At 43.8% G+C, this 15,713-nt stretch overlaps 1 protein-coding gene across 2 annotated transcripts in view; it reads right to left on the bottom strand.

The window, feature by feature from the left end:
- Positions 1–2,113: 2,113 nt before the first annotated feature.
- Positions 2,114–15,713, bottom strand: part of caskin2a (CASK interacting protein 2a) — a 66,253-nt gene continuing 52,653 nt past the window's right edge. For both annotated transcript variants that reach the window (XM_085171346.1, XM_085171347.1), the window contains 7 exons: positions 13,188–13,261; positions 12,990–13,100; positions 11,788–11,889; positions 11,551–11,689; positions 9,089–11,335; positions 8,544–8,781; positions 2,114–4,022 (listed from right to left, as the gene is read on the bottom strand). In XM_085171346.1, the coding sequence (XP_085027472.1) occupies positions 3,926–4,022; positions 8,544–8,781; positions 9,089–11,335; positions 11,551–11,689; positions 11,788–11,889; positions 12,990–13,100; positions 13,188–13,261 (3,008 nt within the window). In that variant the 3' untranslated portion in view covers positions 2,114–3,925. The remainder of the gene's footprint in view (positions 4,023–8,543; positions 8,782–9,088; positions 11,336–11,550; positions 11,690–11,787; positions 11,890–12,989; positions 13,101–13,187; positions 13,262–15,713) is intronic.

The following is a 15,713-nucleotide window of genomic DNA, read 5'->3' as shown; positions in this document are numbered from 1 at the left end:
CCTGAACAGTTACCCTGAGGTACCCCTGAGCAAGATACACTGCTCCCTGGGCGCCCAATGGCTGCCCACCGCCTCACTGAGTGAATGGGTTAAATGCAGAGAGGAATTTCCCCACGGGGATCAATAAAGTACACTTTCTTTCTTTTCTAATTCCTGGGGTAGAAATGAAATATTCGTCACAGAGGTGATATTAACATTTTATATTAAGAAATGTTGCCAACCATAAATTGATTGACCCAAAATTCAGTTGTATTTTGTTTATATAGTGCCAAATCACAATAGCAGTGGCCTGCTGAATTGTGGGATGTACTAGGTTTTACACGTCTGTTCACATCTGTCTGTATTTACCACATTTGTAGAGTACTAAGGAGCCAACTATGAAGCAAGTTTAACAGGAGAAGAGAGAAGGGCTGAGTTTAACTCAGAGAGAAGGGCTATCCTAAAACGTTGATGTTTACAACGTGCTGACGTCAGCCTGTTATGGTAAATGGCCTGTATTTATATAGCACTTTACTAGTCCCTAAGGACCCCAAAGCGCTTTACATATCCAGTCATCCACCCATTTACACACAGGTGATGGCAAGTTACATTGTAGCTACAGCCACCCTGGGGCGCACTGACAGAGGCTGCCGGTGACACTGGCGCCACCGGGCCCTCTGACCACCACCAGTAGGCAACGGGTGAAGTGTCTTACCCAAGGACACAACGACTGAGACTGTCCAAGCCGGGGCTCGAACCGGCAACCTTCTGATTACAAGGCGAACTCCCAACTCTTGAGCCACGATCGCCCCACTATGGACTCATAGTGATGTCACAGGGCGCTGTTGTCAACTTTGACTTTGGGCAAATGCTAGCTGTGCATAACATTGGAACTGGAATGTGCATGTATTTAGCTGGTGGTGCAAAAAAATCTATAAATGTATTTGCACAAGTCTATTTTGAACTGCTAAAATTGCATCTACTAGGGAAAAAAACACAGTTTAGATTTGCCGATAAACTAAAACAATGTCTCCGTCTCTATTAGGCTATGGGACAGTAACCTTTAATGTTTAAATGTATCCAGTTTCAGAGCTCTAATGTGCTGCCATTACCTTAAACATCAACAAAAGCACACTCAACGTTTCAATGATTCATTTGAAATGAAGTGTTTATTTTACTGCTCAGTGAGCTGAGCTGCAATAATCTATTTTTATTCCTAACTGCACATTATTCTGTTGTTTGATATTCTTTTTAATCTATTCTAACAACATCCTCTGATTCAGCCACTGATTGGAGGAGGCAGAACTCAGAGATCATTTTGTGCAGAGGAGTCAAATGATGCATATAATGCCCCTTTTCATGGTGATTCCCATCATATCCAATCAGGTTTTTGTTTGTTTTATTAAGCCTCTTGGCCACAGAAAATAACATAATGGTGGAGAAAGACAACGGTGGTAATAATTGTGTCTTTACCCAACAATATGAAGGGACATGAGGTGACTGTTGTGTGAACTTGCCTTGTAAGTTCACACTCCCTTTATTACTAACAGCCAAGCTATATTACCTACATATATTACTGTTATCCCCATATCAACTTTTTATGGTGATGATGTACTTACAGCTGCTTCTACAGCCCCAAAAGAATAAAAATATTACATATTCCTTCAATTATCTTATGCAAATTAAAGCCATAAGATGTGACTGAACACAAAAAGCTGCTAAATGTACAGAGACGAGGTTATGGATCAGCTGTAAACTGTAAACAATGTAAAGAATGAGAATGGCAAAACAAATGGAAAATCTTGAAATAATAATGCATATTTTATATTGACAAGCAAAACAACAGCACCCTGTCAGTACAAATCCCTTTAATTATTTCTGGTTTGACACAGAATTCAGAAGGAAACATTAATAAACAAAACAGAAGAGCAAAACCACAGAGAAAAAAAGCTGTTGCATGAATGTGAACATGCTTGGTATCTTAAAAAATGTAAAAACATGACAGCTTCCATTAACCAAATCTTCCCAGCAAAGGTTTGGGAGAGAGATTCGACTCCATTCTCTAAAAGAGAATTTTAAAGTAAATTGGTACAGGAGTAACTGTCAGTGCTACAATAGATTTAGCATCTGCTGACAAATGTCTTCACTGCAGCAGGAACAAGCGATTGTTCTTAGAGAACAAACAAACAGAAGAACAAAAATCCAAAGTGAAGTTCTTATCAAACTTTGCTGGTTATTTACAGTTATGAGACTGGTCCCTGCTCTACGGAGGCTGAAGTACGCCAGAGTAATTTAACTGATACAAAACTTAAAGTAATCATTTTCTCAATTTACAACTCAGTTCTACAAATTAAACCAGTTTGATCCCACAAACTAAGTCTTCTATTTTCTTCTTTAACAACAAACAGTTTCTCCGGCCCCGGCTGAGGAGGTGAGCGAGCTGGTGGTGGACGCGGAGGTTGCTCAGCGGCCCTCCTCCGGGGAGCAGGAATGGGTGCAGGCACCAGCATGCACCAGCTGCTTCCACCTGAGGAGTGGGTACGGGTGTGGAGGCAGACGGCATCCTGGCTGGCCTCACCCTGGGGACCGGAGCAGGTCGGACACCTGCCACTCCCATACACCTGTGGTGCGCCGGCAGCGGTGTTGGCCAGGAACTGAGCCGAGCCGCCAGAATCACAATCACGTGCATCCGGCTCTCGGTCTGGTCCTGCAGTTCATCCACTTGTCAGCGCGACACCGCCGCCTGCTCCCTCCATGTGGCCACCAGCTCAGCCACCATTTGGGCCAGCCCCTCCCCTGCCCCGCCACAGAGTGTTTGTGACATATTTTGTGAGCCATTCAAAGACCTATAAGAGTGTAAGACAAATGCAACTAATTGCTAAATGTTGTCAGAAATCTGGCGCATAAAACCTCTGTGGGATTTAGTCTGAACACTGCTGGAACAACATTTAACACTGAACGAAAAAAAAATGGAAACAGGAAATGCTAAACGATTGATTGTGAAATTAAAATGGGAGAGACAATGTTCTAAAAAATTAAAAGCCTCTTAAAAATTTGATGTCAAATTCACATCGAGTTTGTTCATTTAAATATATAATTAAATATATAACTATCAGTTAATACGCCAATTAAACATTTTGGCAGCAAATGAAGACTCCATGTTCACTCTGAGTTCATTAACATGTTGCCTTCCACGAAATGTTTTGGCCACTGCTGAAATGAAACAGCATGCTGACGGTACCATACCAACCTGAGAGGAGCACTGTTACTAAACAACTTTAAAACCGATCAGCATCTGTTTTCTCTGACAGTAACAGTGCTTTAAAGAACAACAACAAACACTTGTGTTAAAACAGGTCCACGCCAATCCAATGTACATTTATGAAATATGATTCTTTCCCTATATTAAACAATCATTTCCCCAACATACAGACCATAAGCAGCAAAATATACATATTAGTTCATCTTGCTAATATACAATAGAATGGGTTAAAGCAGCCAATAGGAACTCTTTTGGTTAAAAAACCCAACATATATAAGTATAAATATAATCACAGGTCAATATGTTCAGTATAAAGATATTTGACTACACACATAAACACGTGTCTGTATATACACAGGTTACATGGATACAATGGACTCTTATTCCCTTTTAGTGATACTGAAGATACAACATCGGGAAGCTCTTCTGGCGGATGTTTGTACTCCCTCCAATAACTTTCCCAGGTGTGTGTCCTAAGGCGAAGTGCTCACGTTCAAAAACAGAGGAAAGGCTGTGCAGGAAAGTCCTCAAATATTCACAAACTGATTGATCTTAAACCCCAGGAAGTGCTGAGCTCCACGCTCTCTGTTCTTCCCCTCTGACCCCGTGCTCACTGTTCGGATTTCTGTCTGCTGCTCCCTTGAGACAGAAACTTTTTCTGTGTGCAGGACAGAAGTTGGGAGGTCACTCCAACATGGCGTCCAGTTGGTCGGCCAGGTCATCAAACATGTTGCCAATGTCATCCAGAATATTGCCTGCTGCCTTCACTGTGGTGCCCCCACTAGGAAACAGATGGGACAATGTGAAGTAAAAAAACAGTTAAGCTAACTGTCAAATTAAGAACAGCTACAAATGTGAGATAAAGTGTTTGTATAGTGTATAGTATAGAGAAAAAGCACTATATGAATGCATGGTTTTGTGTAGCTTGTAGTCAAGCACTCTGGCATGCACAATCACAGAAGCTCCACTACAGCCATGTCTGTCTAAAACAGACCAATCACTTTAAGGACATTAGGGCTGCCACGATTAGTCGACTAGTCACGATTACGTCGACTATCAAAATCGTCAACGACAGATTTAATAGTCGACGCGTCGTTTGAAGCTTTGTAAGATCCCAAAAGACGCAGGAATAAGTAGTAGGATTTAAGAGTGTAATAACGGACTGAAACACAAGATGGCAGCACTGCATGTGCAAGGATGCCAGCTGCCGTTAAACCGCGAAGAAGAAGAAGAAGAAGCTGTGTCCCAGAATTCATAGCGCAGCCCAGCTCAGTTTCCAACAATGGCGGCAGCTAGTTAGTTTTAATATTACTCTTATTATTCTTTCTGGGTCACAAAATAAACGTTTAACGTGTTTTCAGGCGAGAATGTAGCTGTGTAAACCTCAAATATCTGCTCAGTTTATCAAGATACCACATATTTTCAAAAGCGCTCCGACGTTTTCGGAGACGTCTGTTACCCACTAGCTCGATAGCTAGCCGGGGGCTAGGCTAACTAGAGCCCGTGAGAACACCGGACTCCCGGCAAATCGTTTTCAAACCCACTGCAGTCTTTTGATACTCAGGTTAAACATGATATATAAGTCACTTAGATAACTTTTTTCAGTATTTTATTTGTTCCTGAGTAAATCGGCTGAGTTTATTAAACTTCACCGAAACAATCTGCACATTTCATTAAAATTTAATAAACTACCGTCTTGTCTTTATTTTTAGTTAGCACATACCTTAAACACTTCGAGCTGTAAGCTAGTGATAGTTATATAAGAGCAGATGCTGCTGGTGCAATAAACTGTCGTTTTACGTACAATGGATGATGATCTGATTAGTCAACTAATCGCAAAAATAATCGGTGACTAGTCGGCTATCAAAATAATCGTTTGTGGCAGCCCTAAAGGACATGGGGTCCCCCCTCTTATCTCAGCCCCTGTCCCCACATCAGGCATGTTTGCTTTCTTTCCTGTGAAGATCACTAAAGCTCCTCGGTGGTCCTGGAACAGGATTATCCATTTAACTGTTTGCTGATCCTCAAACATTAGTTTTTCTTGTTTCAGGAATTTTTTTGACACTGTAATATTTTCATCACAAGATTTAGCGTCAGACTGGCGTTGTGTCCAGGGTGTATAACACCTTTCACCCTATGGTTGCTTCCCGTGACCCTGATAAGGATAAGTAGAAGAGAATGGATGAATAAATAGGTGGAAAATATTATTCTTCTACGGGTCAGAGGGCCCGGTGGCGCCAGTGTCCGGCAGCCTCGCCTCTGTCAGTGCGCCCCAGGGCAGCTGTGGCTACAATGTAGCTTGCTGTCACCAGTGTGTGAATGTGTGTGTGAATGGGTGGATGACTGAATGTAGTGTAAAGCGCTTTGGGGTCCTTAGGGACTGAGTAAAGCGCTATACAAATGCAGGCAATTATAACACGTGGGTCTGCAACAAAGCTAGCACGTCAACGAAGCTTGTGTTTGTATTTGTGAAGCTATTGCTAGCTCTCAAGGCTGAGTATTAGTGATTATGGATAAAACCAGACCCTCTCACGGGAATGCTGCTGTATTCATTTCCTCAGCCACATGCCCTCAGTACTGAGCTGGGTGAGGCACTGAAACAGCTTGGCCATGGATGGCGGAGCTAGCTTGTCTGCTCCACAATCAATCATGGCTTCTGCCTTGTGCAGTGACTAGGCCTTGCAGACAGATTTGTCATCAGCATTTGAGTTAATTTTCTCAGCCTGACATTTGAAAGGCTAAATGTAAATGAGTCTGGTCTCCCTTTCAGGCTGACTGAGACCGCTCATGGTGTAAGACTTCTTTCCACATGCTGACCTTATGATGGCAAATAGTGTGTACTTCAGAGATAAACCCAACTATAGTGAAGTGGTTCTGCGCCTTAACCCAGTGCCTAAGGTTAGGGAGTCTACCTATTGTTACCTCGCTCTCAGGCTATAAGCTTTCACCCCGCCATCTGCTGATGAGAACGAGAGGCGGCTTAATTCGCTGTGTCCTGTCTGAGAATTATGCATTTATGTAGACAGAAATAAGGGAATTGTAAAAAGCAATCAGCTCTATGTGTTCCAGGCTCCTTGGCACATAGGGAAGCCTATACCAGCTGTCACAGTGGGTGGTAGACGATATTGTGATGGCATATGAATGCCAGGGATAGCAACCTCCTGCGCACCTGCGTGCACATTCTACCTCATGGGCCCTTTTTAAGGGTGTTTCTTGGCAGGAGCATCTGTGCAGCTGCTAGTTGGAAATTTCCACATCCATTTGTTAGGTTTTACTGCCTTAACATTAACCTTCACTGGCACACTCAGTGGGCTCTTAAATTTGTGTGAGGTGGTGCTCTTCCTGGGTGGAGAAGCTATAGTGTTTGGACCATGCAATCTCAGAGGGGTCTACATCTACCATAGTGAGCTACCAAGAGAGGTTTGACAGACAACCTTGGCTACTATCATAACCTTGCAACCTGAGTTTGGCTCATTGCAGAGCCCATTTGCATGGACATCAGGAAGAACTACTTTGTCAGGTATGGGTCCAAGGGCTGTTATAAAGGGGGTCATGCCAAAGGGTGCTTTCCAAAGTGGAATACCAAGCGAGGTTTGAAAGAGAACCAGGTTTACTCTAGTAACCTTTCTTTTCATCAGTGTGGAGCAACAAATAACTAGAGAACTAAACAAAGGACAAAGTTAATGCTCTACAAAGAGAAAACTCAATTAGCTCACTGAGGAGCTTCGCTGAATTCTGCAGATGTTTTTGCATTTTCCCTGTTGCTAAATTTAGAGTTAGCATGAGCAGTGCAGTGCCAACTACACTGAGACTACATGTTTCTATCAGTGATAACATTTGGCCTTCTCTCAATTTTAAAAACTTGAAAAACACTTACATGCCCCCAAAAAGAGGGCAGGTGCTAAAACAAAGAAGACAAAAGAAAAACTGAAAAAGAAATTTTGTTTTGTTTTTTTCTTTGGAGATTCATGATTTCAAGTTTTCCACAGGTTATATAAACTGACAACAGCAAACTAGTGAGGTCACAGTCTACAAGCTCTAGAGCTTGTAGACTGTGACCTCACTGGTTAACAGCATTTACAACAAAATGTAGCTCGTTGTGCTCTTGACAGCACTTGACTAATCTGCTGCTTTTCCCCAGTACTTTCATCCCACTGTCAATGAGTAAGTCACAAATCACTGCAGGAATGGAAGCTCTTGAACATTTCCCACTAAGTTTATATCTGGGACTCTCCACCATTTGTCCTTAGAACTGAAGAAGCTTCTCGGATGAGAGGTGAAACGTCTTCAAGTAACTTAAAGAAGTCCAGACTTGGATTCAGAATTGGATTCAAAATCCTGCTCCTCACATACAAGGTCTTAAATAATCAGGCCCCATCTTATCTTAATGACCTTGTAGTACCATATCACCCTATTAGAGCACTTCGCTCCCGCTCTGCAGGCCTACTTGTTGTTCCTAGAGTATTTAAAAGTAGAATGGGAGGGAGAGCCTTCAGTTTTCAGGCCCCTCTTCTGTGGAACCAGCTTCCAGTTTGGATTCAGGAGACAGACACTATCTCTACTTTTAAGATTAGGCTTAAAACCTTCCTTTTTGCTAAAGCATATAGTTAGGGCTGGACCAGGTGACCCTGAATCCTCCCTTAGTTATGCTGCAATAGATGTAGGCTGCCGGGGGATTCCCACGATGAATTGAGTTTTTCCTTTCCAGTCACCTTTCTCACTCACTATGTATTAACAGACCTCTCTGTATTGAATCGTATCTGTTATTAATCTCTGTCTCTCTTCCACAGCATGTCTTTATCCTGTCTTCCTTCTCTCACCCCAACCAATCACAGCAGATGGCCCCGCCCCTCCCTGAGCCTGGTTCTGCCGGAGGTTTCTTCCTGTTAAAAGGGAGTTTTTCCTTCCCACTGTCGCCAAAGTGCTTGCTCATAGGGGGTCATATGATTGTTGGGCTTTTCTCTGTATCTATGAAGCGCCTTGAGGCGACATTTGTTGTGATTTGGCGCTATATAAATAAAATTGAATTGAATTGAATTGAATTGAATAGACACTTTTCTTTGCAAGCTCCTTTGACCTCTTGAACATTTGCACTTTTGTATTAAGAGTCACCTTACTGGGACTTTAGTTACAGCCCAGCAGCTGATCTGTCAGATCTCCTGCATGTTCACAAGGAACAGTTCAAACAACCAGTGCAAACCAATGGTTACCGCGGTTTTATCAGCAATCAGTATGAAGAGCACAATATTATCATTCCAGGTAAAGCACACCACCCCAACTACACCAATACAATACTTCTTACCCGTCCACATTGCTCCCCTGTGCCAGTTTGGTCTCCACTACTTTGAGAGCAGCTTCCAGTGATGTACTAGTTTGCTCTAGTTTCTTCTGGGCCAGCATCTCCACACTGGCCACACCAGGCGGAGTTACCCATCCTTTTCCTGGCTGACTGGGTAGTGCCGAGGGTGGGCAGCAAGAGTTCAGCAATGGTGATGGTGGAGCAGCAAAGGCAACACTTTGAGCCATGCTGAGATTCGGACCTGAGGAACAATAAATATTATGGAACCATCAAAAAGAAGCTCGCTGTTAGGAAACAAGTTTAACCTCTTAACATCCACCGGATCACTGGTCGCCCATCTAGAATTAGTGTAGAGACTGGATTATGTAACCAGCCATTTTTATAGCAACTTTAAAAGCTTTAACAATTAAACCGTCGTGCCAAAATTAATCTGAAAGAGTGGATTTGAAAATGTGCTTACTCAACATGTGGCTAAAACAAAAGCCAAGCTTGACCCTAGATGGGTCACTGATGGCCTTGTTGGTATTATACCTTCTTTTCATTGTTACCTGCTGTTGCTGCATAGCTGTTCTGAGGGAGTCTTGACACAGCGACGGCTTTCTGTGGACTCTCAGGTTCGGACGTGAAGGTCTGTCTGTGTTTCACAGGCTTTGGACTGGACATACAAGTCTGAATGTACATGTTGCTTTTCAGCTTTGGGGAGACTGTGTGAATCTGTACGCTCGTGAGGTTAGGGATGGCTGTTTGTCCGCTTGGTTGCAATGGTGAAACCATTTTTTGAGGAGTTGTTGGTTTGCTGTTGGGGGTTTGTTTGAGGGGACTGGAAGGTTTTGAGGACACTGGAGGCTTTGGGCCTTTTCCCATTGATCCTATCCTCTGGAAAACATTGTGTGGCCTCTGAGCTTCATTGTCACTCAGTGTACTGATGTCATTGTGCGTGTGGAGAATGTTGGGTTCTGGGTGCTTGTTGTTTCTGTGTGGGGAGCTAACCTCTTCAGGAGTGGACGCGTCTTTGTCTTTGGGTTTGTGCCGTCTTTTCACCGTGTCAGACTCCTTTAGATTGAACTCTGGGAGTTCAAGGCTGTTTGGGATCTGCACCGCCTCTGAAGGAGTTTTAACCTCAGCACCTGGCTGACTAACGACTGCTATCCTGGGTCGCTGTTTGATAGTCAGGTTGCCTTCTTCAGCAAACGGTAGATGGTCCTTGGACCTGTGCTTGGGAGATGCAGCAGCACTCTTTGATATGTGTTCAGTTTTCTTTGCTTTCACGTCCTCACCAGAGTCTCTCTCTGTACTTCTACCTCTTTGTCTATTGAAGTCTCCTTCTGTCCTTTCATTTCCTACCCTCCTAAGGCCCCCGAGACCCAAGGCTGGGACAGGTTTGGAGTGCTGAGTGATGGTGTGAGAAGGAAATCCACGTGGGATCGGTGAGGAAACAGGGCTGAATGCAGGTGAAACAGGGAGGTGGGCTGGTGGTATATCTATTCTTCTAGATGGGCTACTGCTGCTGCTGCCTTCAAGCCTGGCTGCGATACTCCTCACACTGCCTGCACTCTCCGTCTCTACCCCTTCCTTCACCTCTGGCTCCACTCCTTGGTGGTTTCCTGGTTGACACGCACGGGTGTCGTTTACCGAGCTCATCCTCTTAGGTGGGGGTGGAGGCGGACCTTTGCGTCGAGAGCGCACGGCAAAGGAGTGGCTACGGTTGATGTGACGTTGGGCCCCTAGAGGACTTGCATGGCCACGTCCCGGCCTGCGTGACATGGTGGCATAAGATGGCACGACCGCAGAGGAAGCAGAGGTACAAGGGGAAGTGGGATTGTCGTCTTCATCTGGCTCACCATCGGACAGAGCATAGCGATTCAGGCTTCGCGAGCGCTTCTTTTGTGGGCCTTTTTGAGTTACATTGGCTGGGCCCTGTACAAGTAAGGGCCCCAGCAGTGGGACAGCCCCAGGCAGTGGCTTGGAAAGTAGTCGTGGAGCCCCACTGACTACTTCTGCTTGAGCTTGGATATAACTGAAAGCCTTCTGTGTCGGGGAAGCTTGAGGGGATGGTGAAGATGGGGAGGAGGGTGGGTGTTGGTGAGGCTGATAAGGGCGGTTAGGAGACTGGAAGTGTTTGGCTTTAGGTGGGACAGCTGGGTAGGCAAAGCGGGGCATCTTGCTGGGGGTCAGTGGAGGTGTGAGAGGGGAGAAGGGGAATTTATTTGGGATAGCAGATTGACTCTGATGCACCCATGACTCAGTGGGCCTCTGTCTACTTCTGCCTCCAGGACTGCTTCTTCCACTCTTCACCTCCTCCCCTGCACCGCTACTTAAACTCTCCTCAGACCGGCTCGATGTCCTGGCTGAAGACAGTACGGCCTGCTGATCCTGACAATGAGCCAAATTTACATTTCCAGAGTTCCCAGATTTCCCTGAGCCCCGCGAACGCATGCCAATGCTCTCTTGACTGACCGACATGGCAGTTCCACCTGCAGAGGACACACCTTTAATGCTGAACATCTCAGCGGGACCTCCACCCGCCTTTCCCATCATTGCACTCTGTAGCTCCACGCTCAGCTCGCTGTCCTGGAAGGAAAGGAGGGCTCTGGGAGTACGAGGGGAGGAGCAACAGTCATTGGATGGAGTGTCGGCGCGTGCCTGAGCATTGTGTGTCGGCGTGTGTTCGATAACCACCAGCTCGAGAGCAGCAGGCAGCTTTCGTCTGAGAGTTTCGCCTCTGTCGGCATGGTTACGAGAGCGATGCAGGTCACACAGTCTCTTCACTGCTAACATTAGTTTCTTTTGATGACCTGAAACACACATATTTATTTATTTATTACAGAGCTCAAACAGATTTAATAAAAGGGATCAAACATTTCCAAATACTGCCCCTTCTGTGCTTTGACAATGTCACAAGCAGTCACAGCACACAAAAGATTCAGTTTCAAAGCCTCTGAGGCAGAGTACACCCCGGACCAGTCGCCGATCAGAGAAGTTATTATAGAAAATTATAGAAATTCCTCACCCAGTTTAGTAATGCCTATCTCCTGCAGGTCCTCCCAGCTGATGTCCTTGACAATGGCAATGGAGTCATAGCCATTGTCACACAATCTTTTCTGGTACTGAGGCAATCCAATCACACTCAGCCATTCCCCCAGGTCCGACTGAACACGACAACACAGACAAACTTTACAATGACTGCAAGACAGCCAGCTGTTTACATGATGTATATGGCAAATAAGAGGGAGGACTGGTTTCTCACAGGAATGTAATCTGGGAGCCACTCGGGAATGCTCAGCTTGCTAATCTCCATCGATATCTTCTTCCTGTGGCCTGGTTTGGTCACTCCGATAGCTGTAAGATCCTGAAGAATATCCACGCAAATAATGAGTGAATCATTAACATCAACAACAAATCAATTAAATAAGGCTACGTTCACACTGCAGGCGAAAGCGCATCAAATCCGATTTTTTTGACCCTATGCGACTCATATCTGATCATGGTGTGACAGTGTGAACGGCACAAATCCGATATTTTCAAATCCGATCTGGGTCACTTTTGAATGTGGTACTGAATCCGATACATATCTGATGTTTTAGAAAGCGACTGCTGTTTGAACGGTCATGTCGCATTAAATCCGTCTTTTACGTCACCGACACAAGACAGACGCCAATTATCAGCGCCGGAGAAGACATCGCGAACGCTTCCTGGCCATCCAGTGTAGATGTCAGTGAAACTGTTGGGAAGACAACGTTGGAGAAACATGAACATTTTATTTGTACTGTATAATCTGCAGATTCTGACAGAAATCTGCAACTATCCTTTGAAGCAGCGCTCCTCTAAAACAGCAATAAGGATCATTATTAGGTTATTTACATTATTATGTAAATAACAAAATAACTTAAAGCAAAAATTGGGAAACGTAAAGTCCGAAGTCTTTATATTAAGGCCATCAGTCAAAAAATATTGTTTGCTCTGGGTCTAAACAGAGCGCGTTGTGTGTGACATCTTCTTTTGCGCATGCGGGCCGCTTTGAGCGTTCACACTAGAGCGCGTTTGCTGTCACATTTTATTTGTAGTGTGAACGAGCAGACAAAAAAATCTGATTTGATCAAAAAATCGGAATTGAGCATTAAGACCTGCAGTGTGAACGTAGCCTAACTGTACTTTAGCCAAGAGAAATCATTTTTTTCATCTGTAAAAAAAGAGTGCTTTAGTTACAGTCATGTCAAGTTTTCAATGGACTTCTTGAACATTTTTTTAAAACATACATATCAGGCTCAGAGGGTTTCAGGCTGAAATGGAACAAATTCATTTTCATATTACTTCACAAAACAGTCATCCCAAGGTTTTATGTAAAAAAAGAAGAAGCAAAAAACAAACACATCTTAAAAGTACAAAGAACAAAGAAACGTCTAACGGCATAGAGCTAAAAATGCTGAAAATTGTAACATAAATACACACCTCGGGGGTCATTCTGCTGATGGTGGGCACATCATATCCTGCACTGATGAAGTTGGACGTGTACTGCTCGAGCTGGAACCCACGCAGCCACTGGTAGATAGCTTCTGAATCCTAACGACAGCGAGGAGATTCATTTCCAAAACCTCTGCGTGTAGGAAACATTTACGCAAACTTGCACAACTCTAAAACTCAGCTCACCTTGCCTTCCAAAAGCTGTTCAGGCCTCACAAAGCCTTTCTGAGGAGTGCCGTTAACCTGTTGGCGGGAACCACCTAAAAAATACACACAATTAATCCTGTGGGATGAGTTTCGCGACGAGTGCGTGGAGGAAGACAGACACTGGAAGAAAAACAAGACGAACCCAAAAAAAGACAGCCATGTTTTCAAAGTAACAAGATTCTGCTTTGTGACAGCAAGAGATCAATCCGGTCTGCATTAGTCGAGTCATGTTAAATCGTTCTTTTTCCAGCAACTGAGTGAAGCTGTGCCATCTACCAGATCTCATACACCCCTCACTCATCTTATTTACAGTCAGTATATACTCAGATCTCAGAGGAATGATACTTTGTTGCCAACTGCTCCAATTTCACTTCTCTTCTTGCCCAAGGCTGAGTCTTTTGTTTCCCCGCTCTTCTAGTCCTTTCTCACAACAACATTTGATCTTTTCAGTTCTCAATAACTTTGATTTAAGACCTCTTACAGACACACAGATGCACCTTGTAACAGGACAATAAGTAATATAAGACACTGCACTGTCAAGATGTTCCTGGGAGATGAGTTAACTTATTCACCGATCAAAACAACACAGTCATGCTTCTTGCGACATGCTCTTTGTACAAGATGGAAAGAGATGAGGAATTTGTGTAATTGTTCTGTGGAAAAGTACAACTACGATTCAAATACAGTCAGTTACATTTCTAGGTTAGTGATCGCCCATCAAATCAAGAATGGTTTTAAAGGTTGAGACATTTTTTCTCTCCTCAGCTTTTCTGACTGTTTTTCACTAGTTTTGTATTTGGATAGGAACAGAGGTTGTGCAGGTAGTCCAGCTCAATACATGCTATTGCCAGAAGGTTTGCTGTGTCTCCCGGCATAGTCTCAAGAGCCTGGAGGAGATTACAGCAGACGGGCAGTTACTGTAGGAGAGCTTGACAGGGCTGCAGGTCCTTAACCCATAAGCAAGATTGGTATCTCCAGGCTTCCTGAAGGGCTTTCACGTGTTTTCCAGTCTTTGCACCCAACTATTTCCAACTGTTTGCTTTTTTAAGCAACTTAAGTCTGACCACGACTCATTCAAGTACAGCATAAAGAGGAACCTAACTCAATGATAAAATGTAAAGTTTTTCATCTTATTATTTATTTATCTTTTATCTGCACACAACAGACAACAAGCAAAGAAAGAAAGGTTGAAATACTGACAATAACTATCAGTCTGTGGCAAGAACACAATTTCTTTCCCATTTCTTTAGCTGAATCTATTAAAAATGTCGAAGATAACAAAGTTTGGCAGGTATAAAATTATATTTCTGCACCAATAAGGTGATTCCCAATGAAATATTAACCAAAAACTGCAGTGGGTCCTTTAAAACAGGATCGAACCCTTTCTCCTCTGACAAAACGTCAAACATCATGTCAAATTATAACAACGGTCTTACCCTTGAGAAAAAACGAGTGCAGGAGAGCTCCTGATGTCTCACACTTCATCTTTCCCTCACCCTATCCTTCGTGCAGGGCAGACATCAGCTCCTCTTCCCTGTCTTCCTTCCTCTTTCTCTTCTTTCTTTAACAGATGTGTTTTGCTCCTGATGCTCCTCCCTCTTCTCCTGCACTTTAACCCCCCCCCTTCCGATTCACCCTGAGGTCAACGGGAATTCTCTCCTTCTTCGAGTGTTAACATTTGAAAAGCCTTATCTCAGCAGAATGAACTTAAGTTCTGAAAATACTGTAAACATGCAAGCCTGCACCTGCCATTATACCTGACAGCAGAGCACATTTCCCCAGGCCTTTAGTGTTTCTTGTGAAGTAGTGATCTGGGCTTTTATGACTTGCATAGATGAAAGAAGATGCTGGTTTTATTGGCTTCAGTGGTGAAGTAAAGTATGGTAAGCATTTACTGTCCCCCTCCATCTCATTTCCTTTCAGACCATCAACAAAGCTGTATGATCCCTGCACACAGCAGCCCCGTGGTTTCTAAAGATACAACCTTTTTATGGTTGAAAGATTCATAGGCCCGTATTAAGTAGATAAAGAAACAAAAAAACATTCTTCTGTAAAAGAAGAATCGGGTGGCTGTAGCTCAGGAGGTAGAGCCACCCCCGATCTACTGATCGGACAGTTGGTGGTTCGATCCCTGGCTCCTCCAGTCTGCACGTCAAGCATCCTTGGGCAAGATATTAACCCCAGGTTGCTCTCTGATGCATCCATCGTGTGACTGTACCTAGAAAGCACTATGTATAGAGAAAGTGCTTGTGAGAATGGGTGTGATTAGGTGAATGTGGCATGTTGCATACAGCGCTTTGAGTACTCCGGGAGAGTAGAAAAGCGCTATATAAGAATCAGTCCATTTACTATTTACCATTTAAAAGGTCAGGTAAAAGAACTGGACTGAAAAAGCAGCCAACCCGCAAAAGAAAAACTCTGAAAGACCTTCAGAAAGTCTGGGACCTTGGAAGAATCACAGCTAACAGAATTATTATTATTGTCAAACAGAGTAAGAAGATGACA

Source organism: Neolamprologus multifasciatus, chromosome 8 (assembly GCF_963576455.1).
Source record: "Neolamprologus multifasciatus chromosome 8, fNeoMul1.2, whole genome shotgun sequence".
In the NCBI taxonomy this organism is placed as follows: domain Eukaryota; kingdom Metazoa; phylum Chordata; class Actinopteri; order Cichliformes; family Cichlidae; genus Neolamprologus; species Neolamprologus multifasciatus.
Note: the sequence above shows the minus strand (reverse complement) of the source record. Positions and strands in the feature narration are given on the sequence as shown.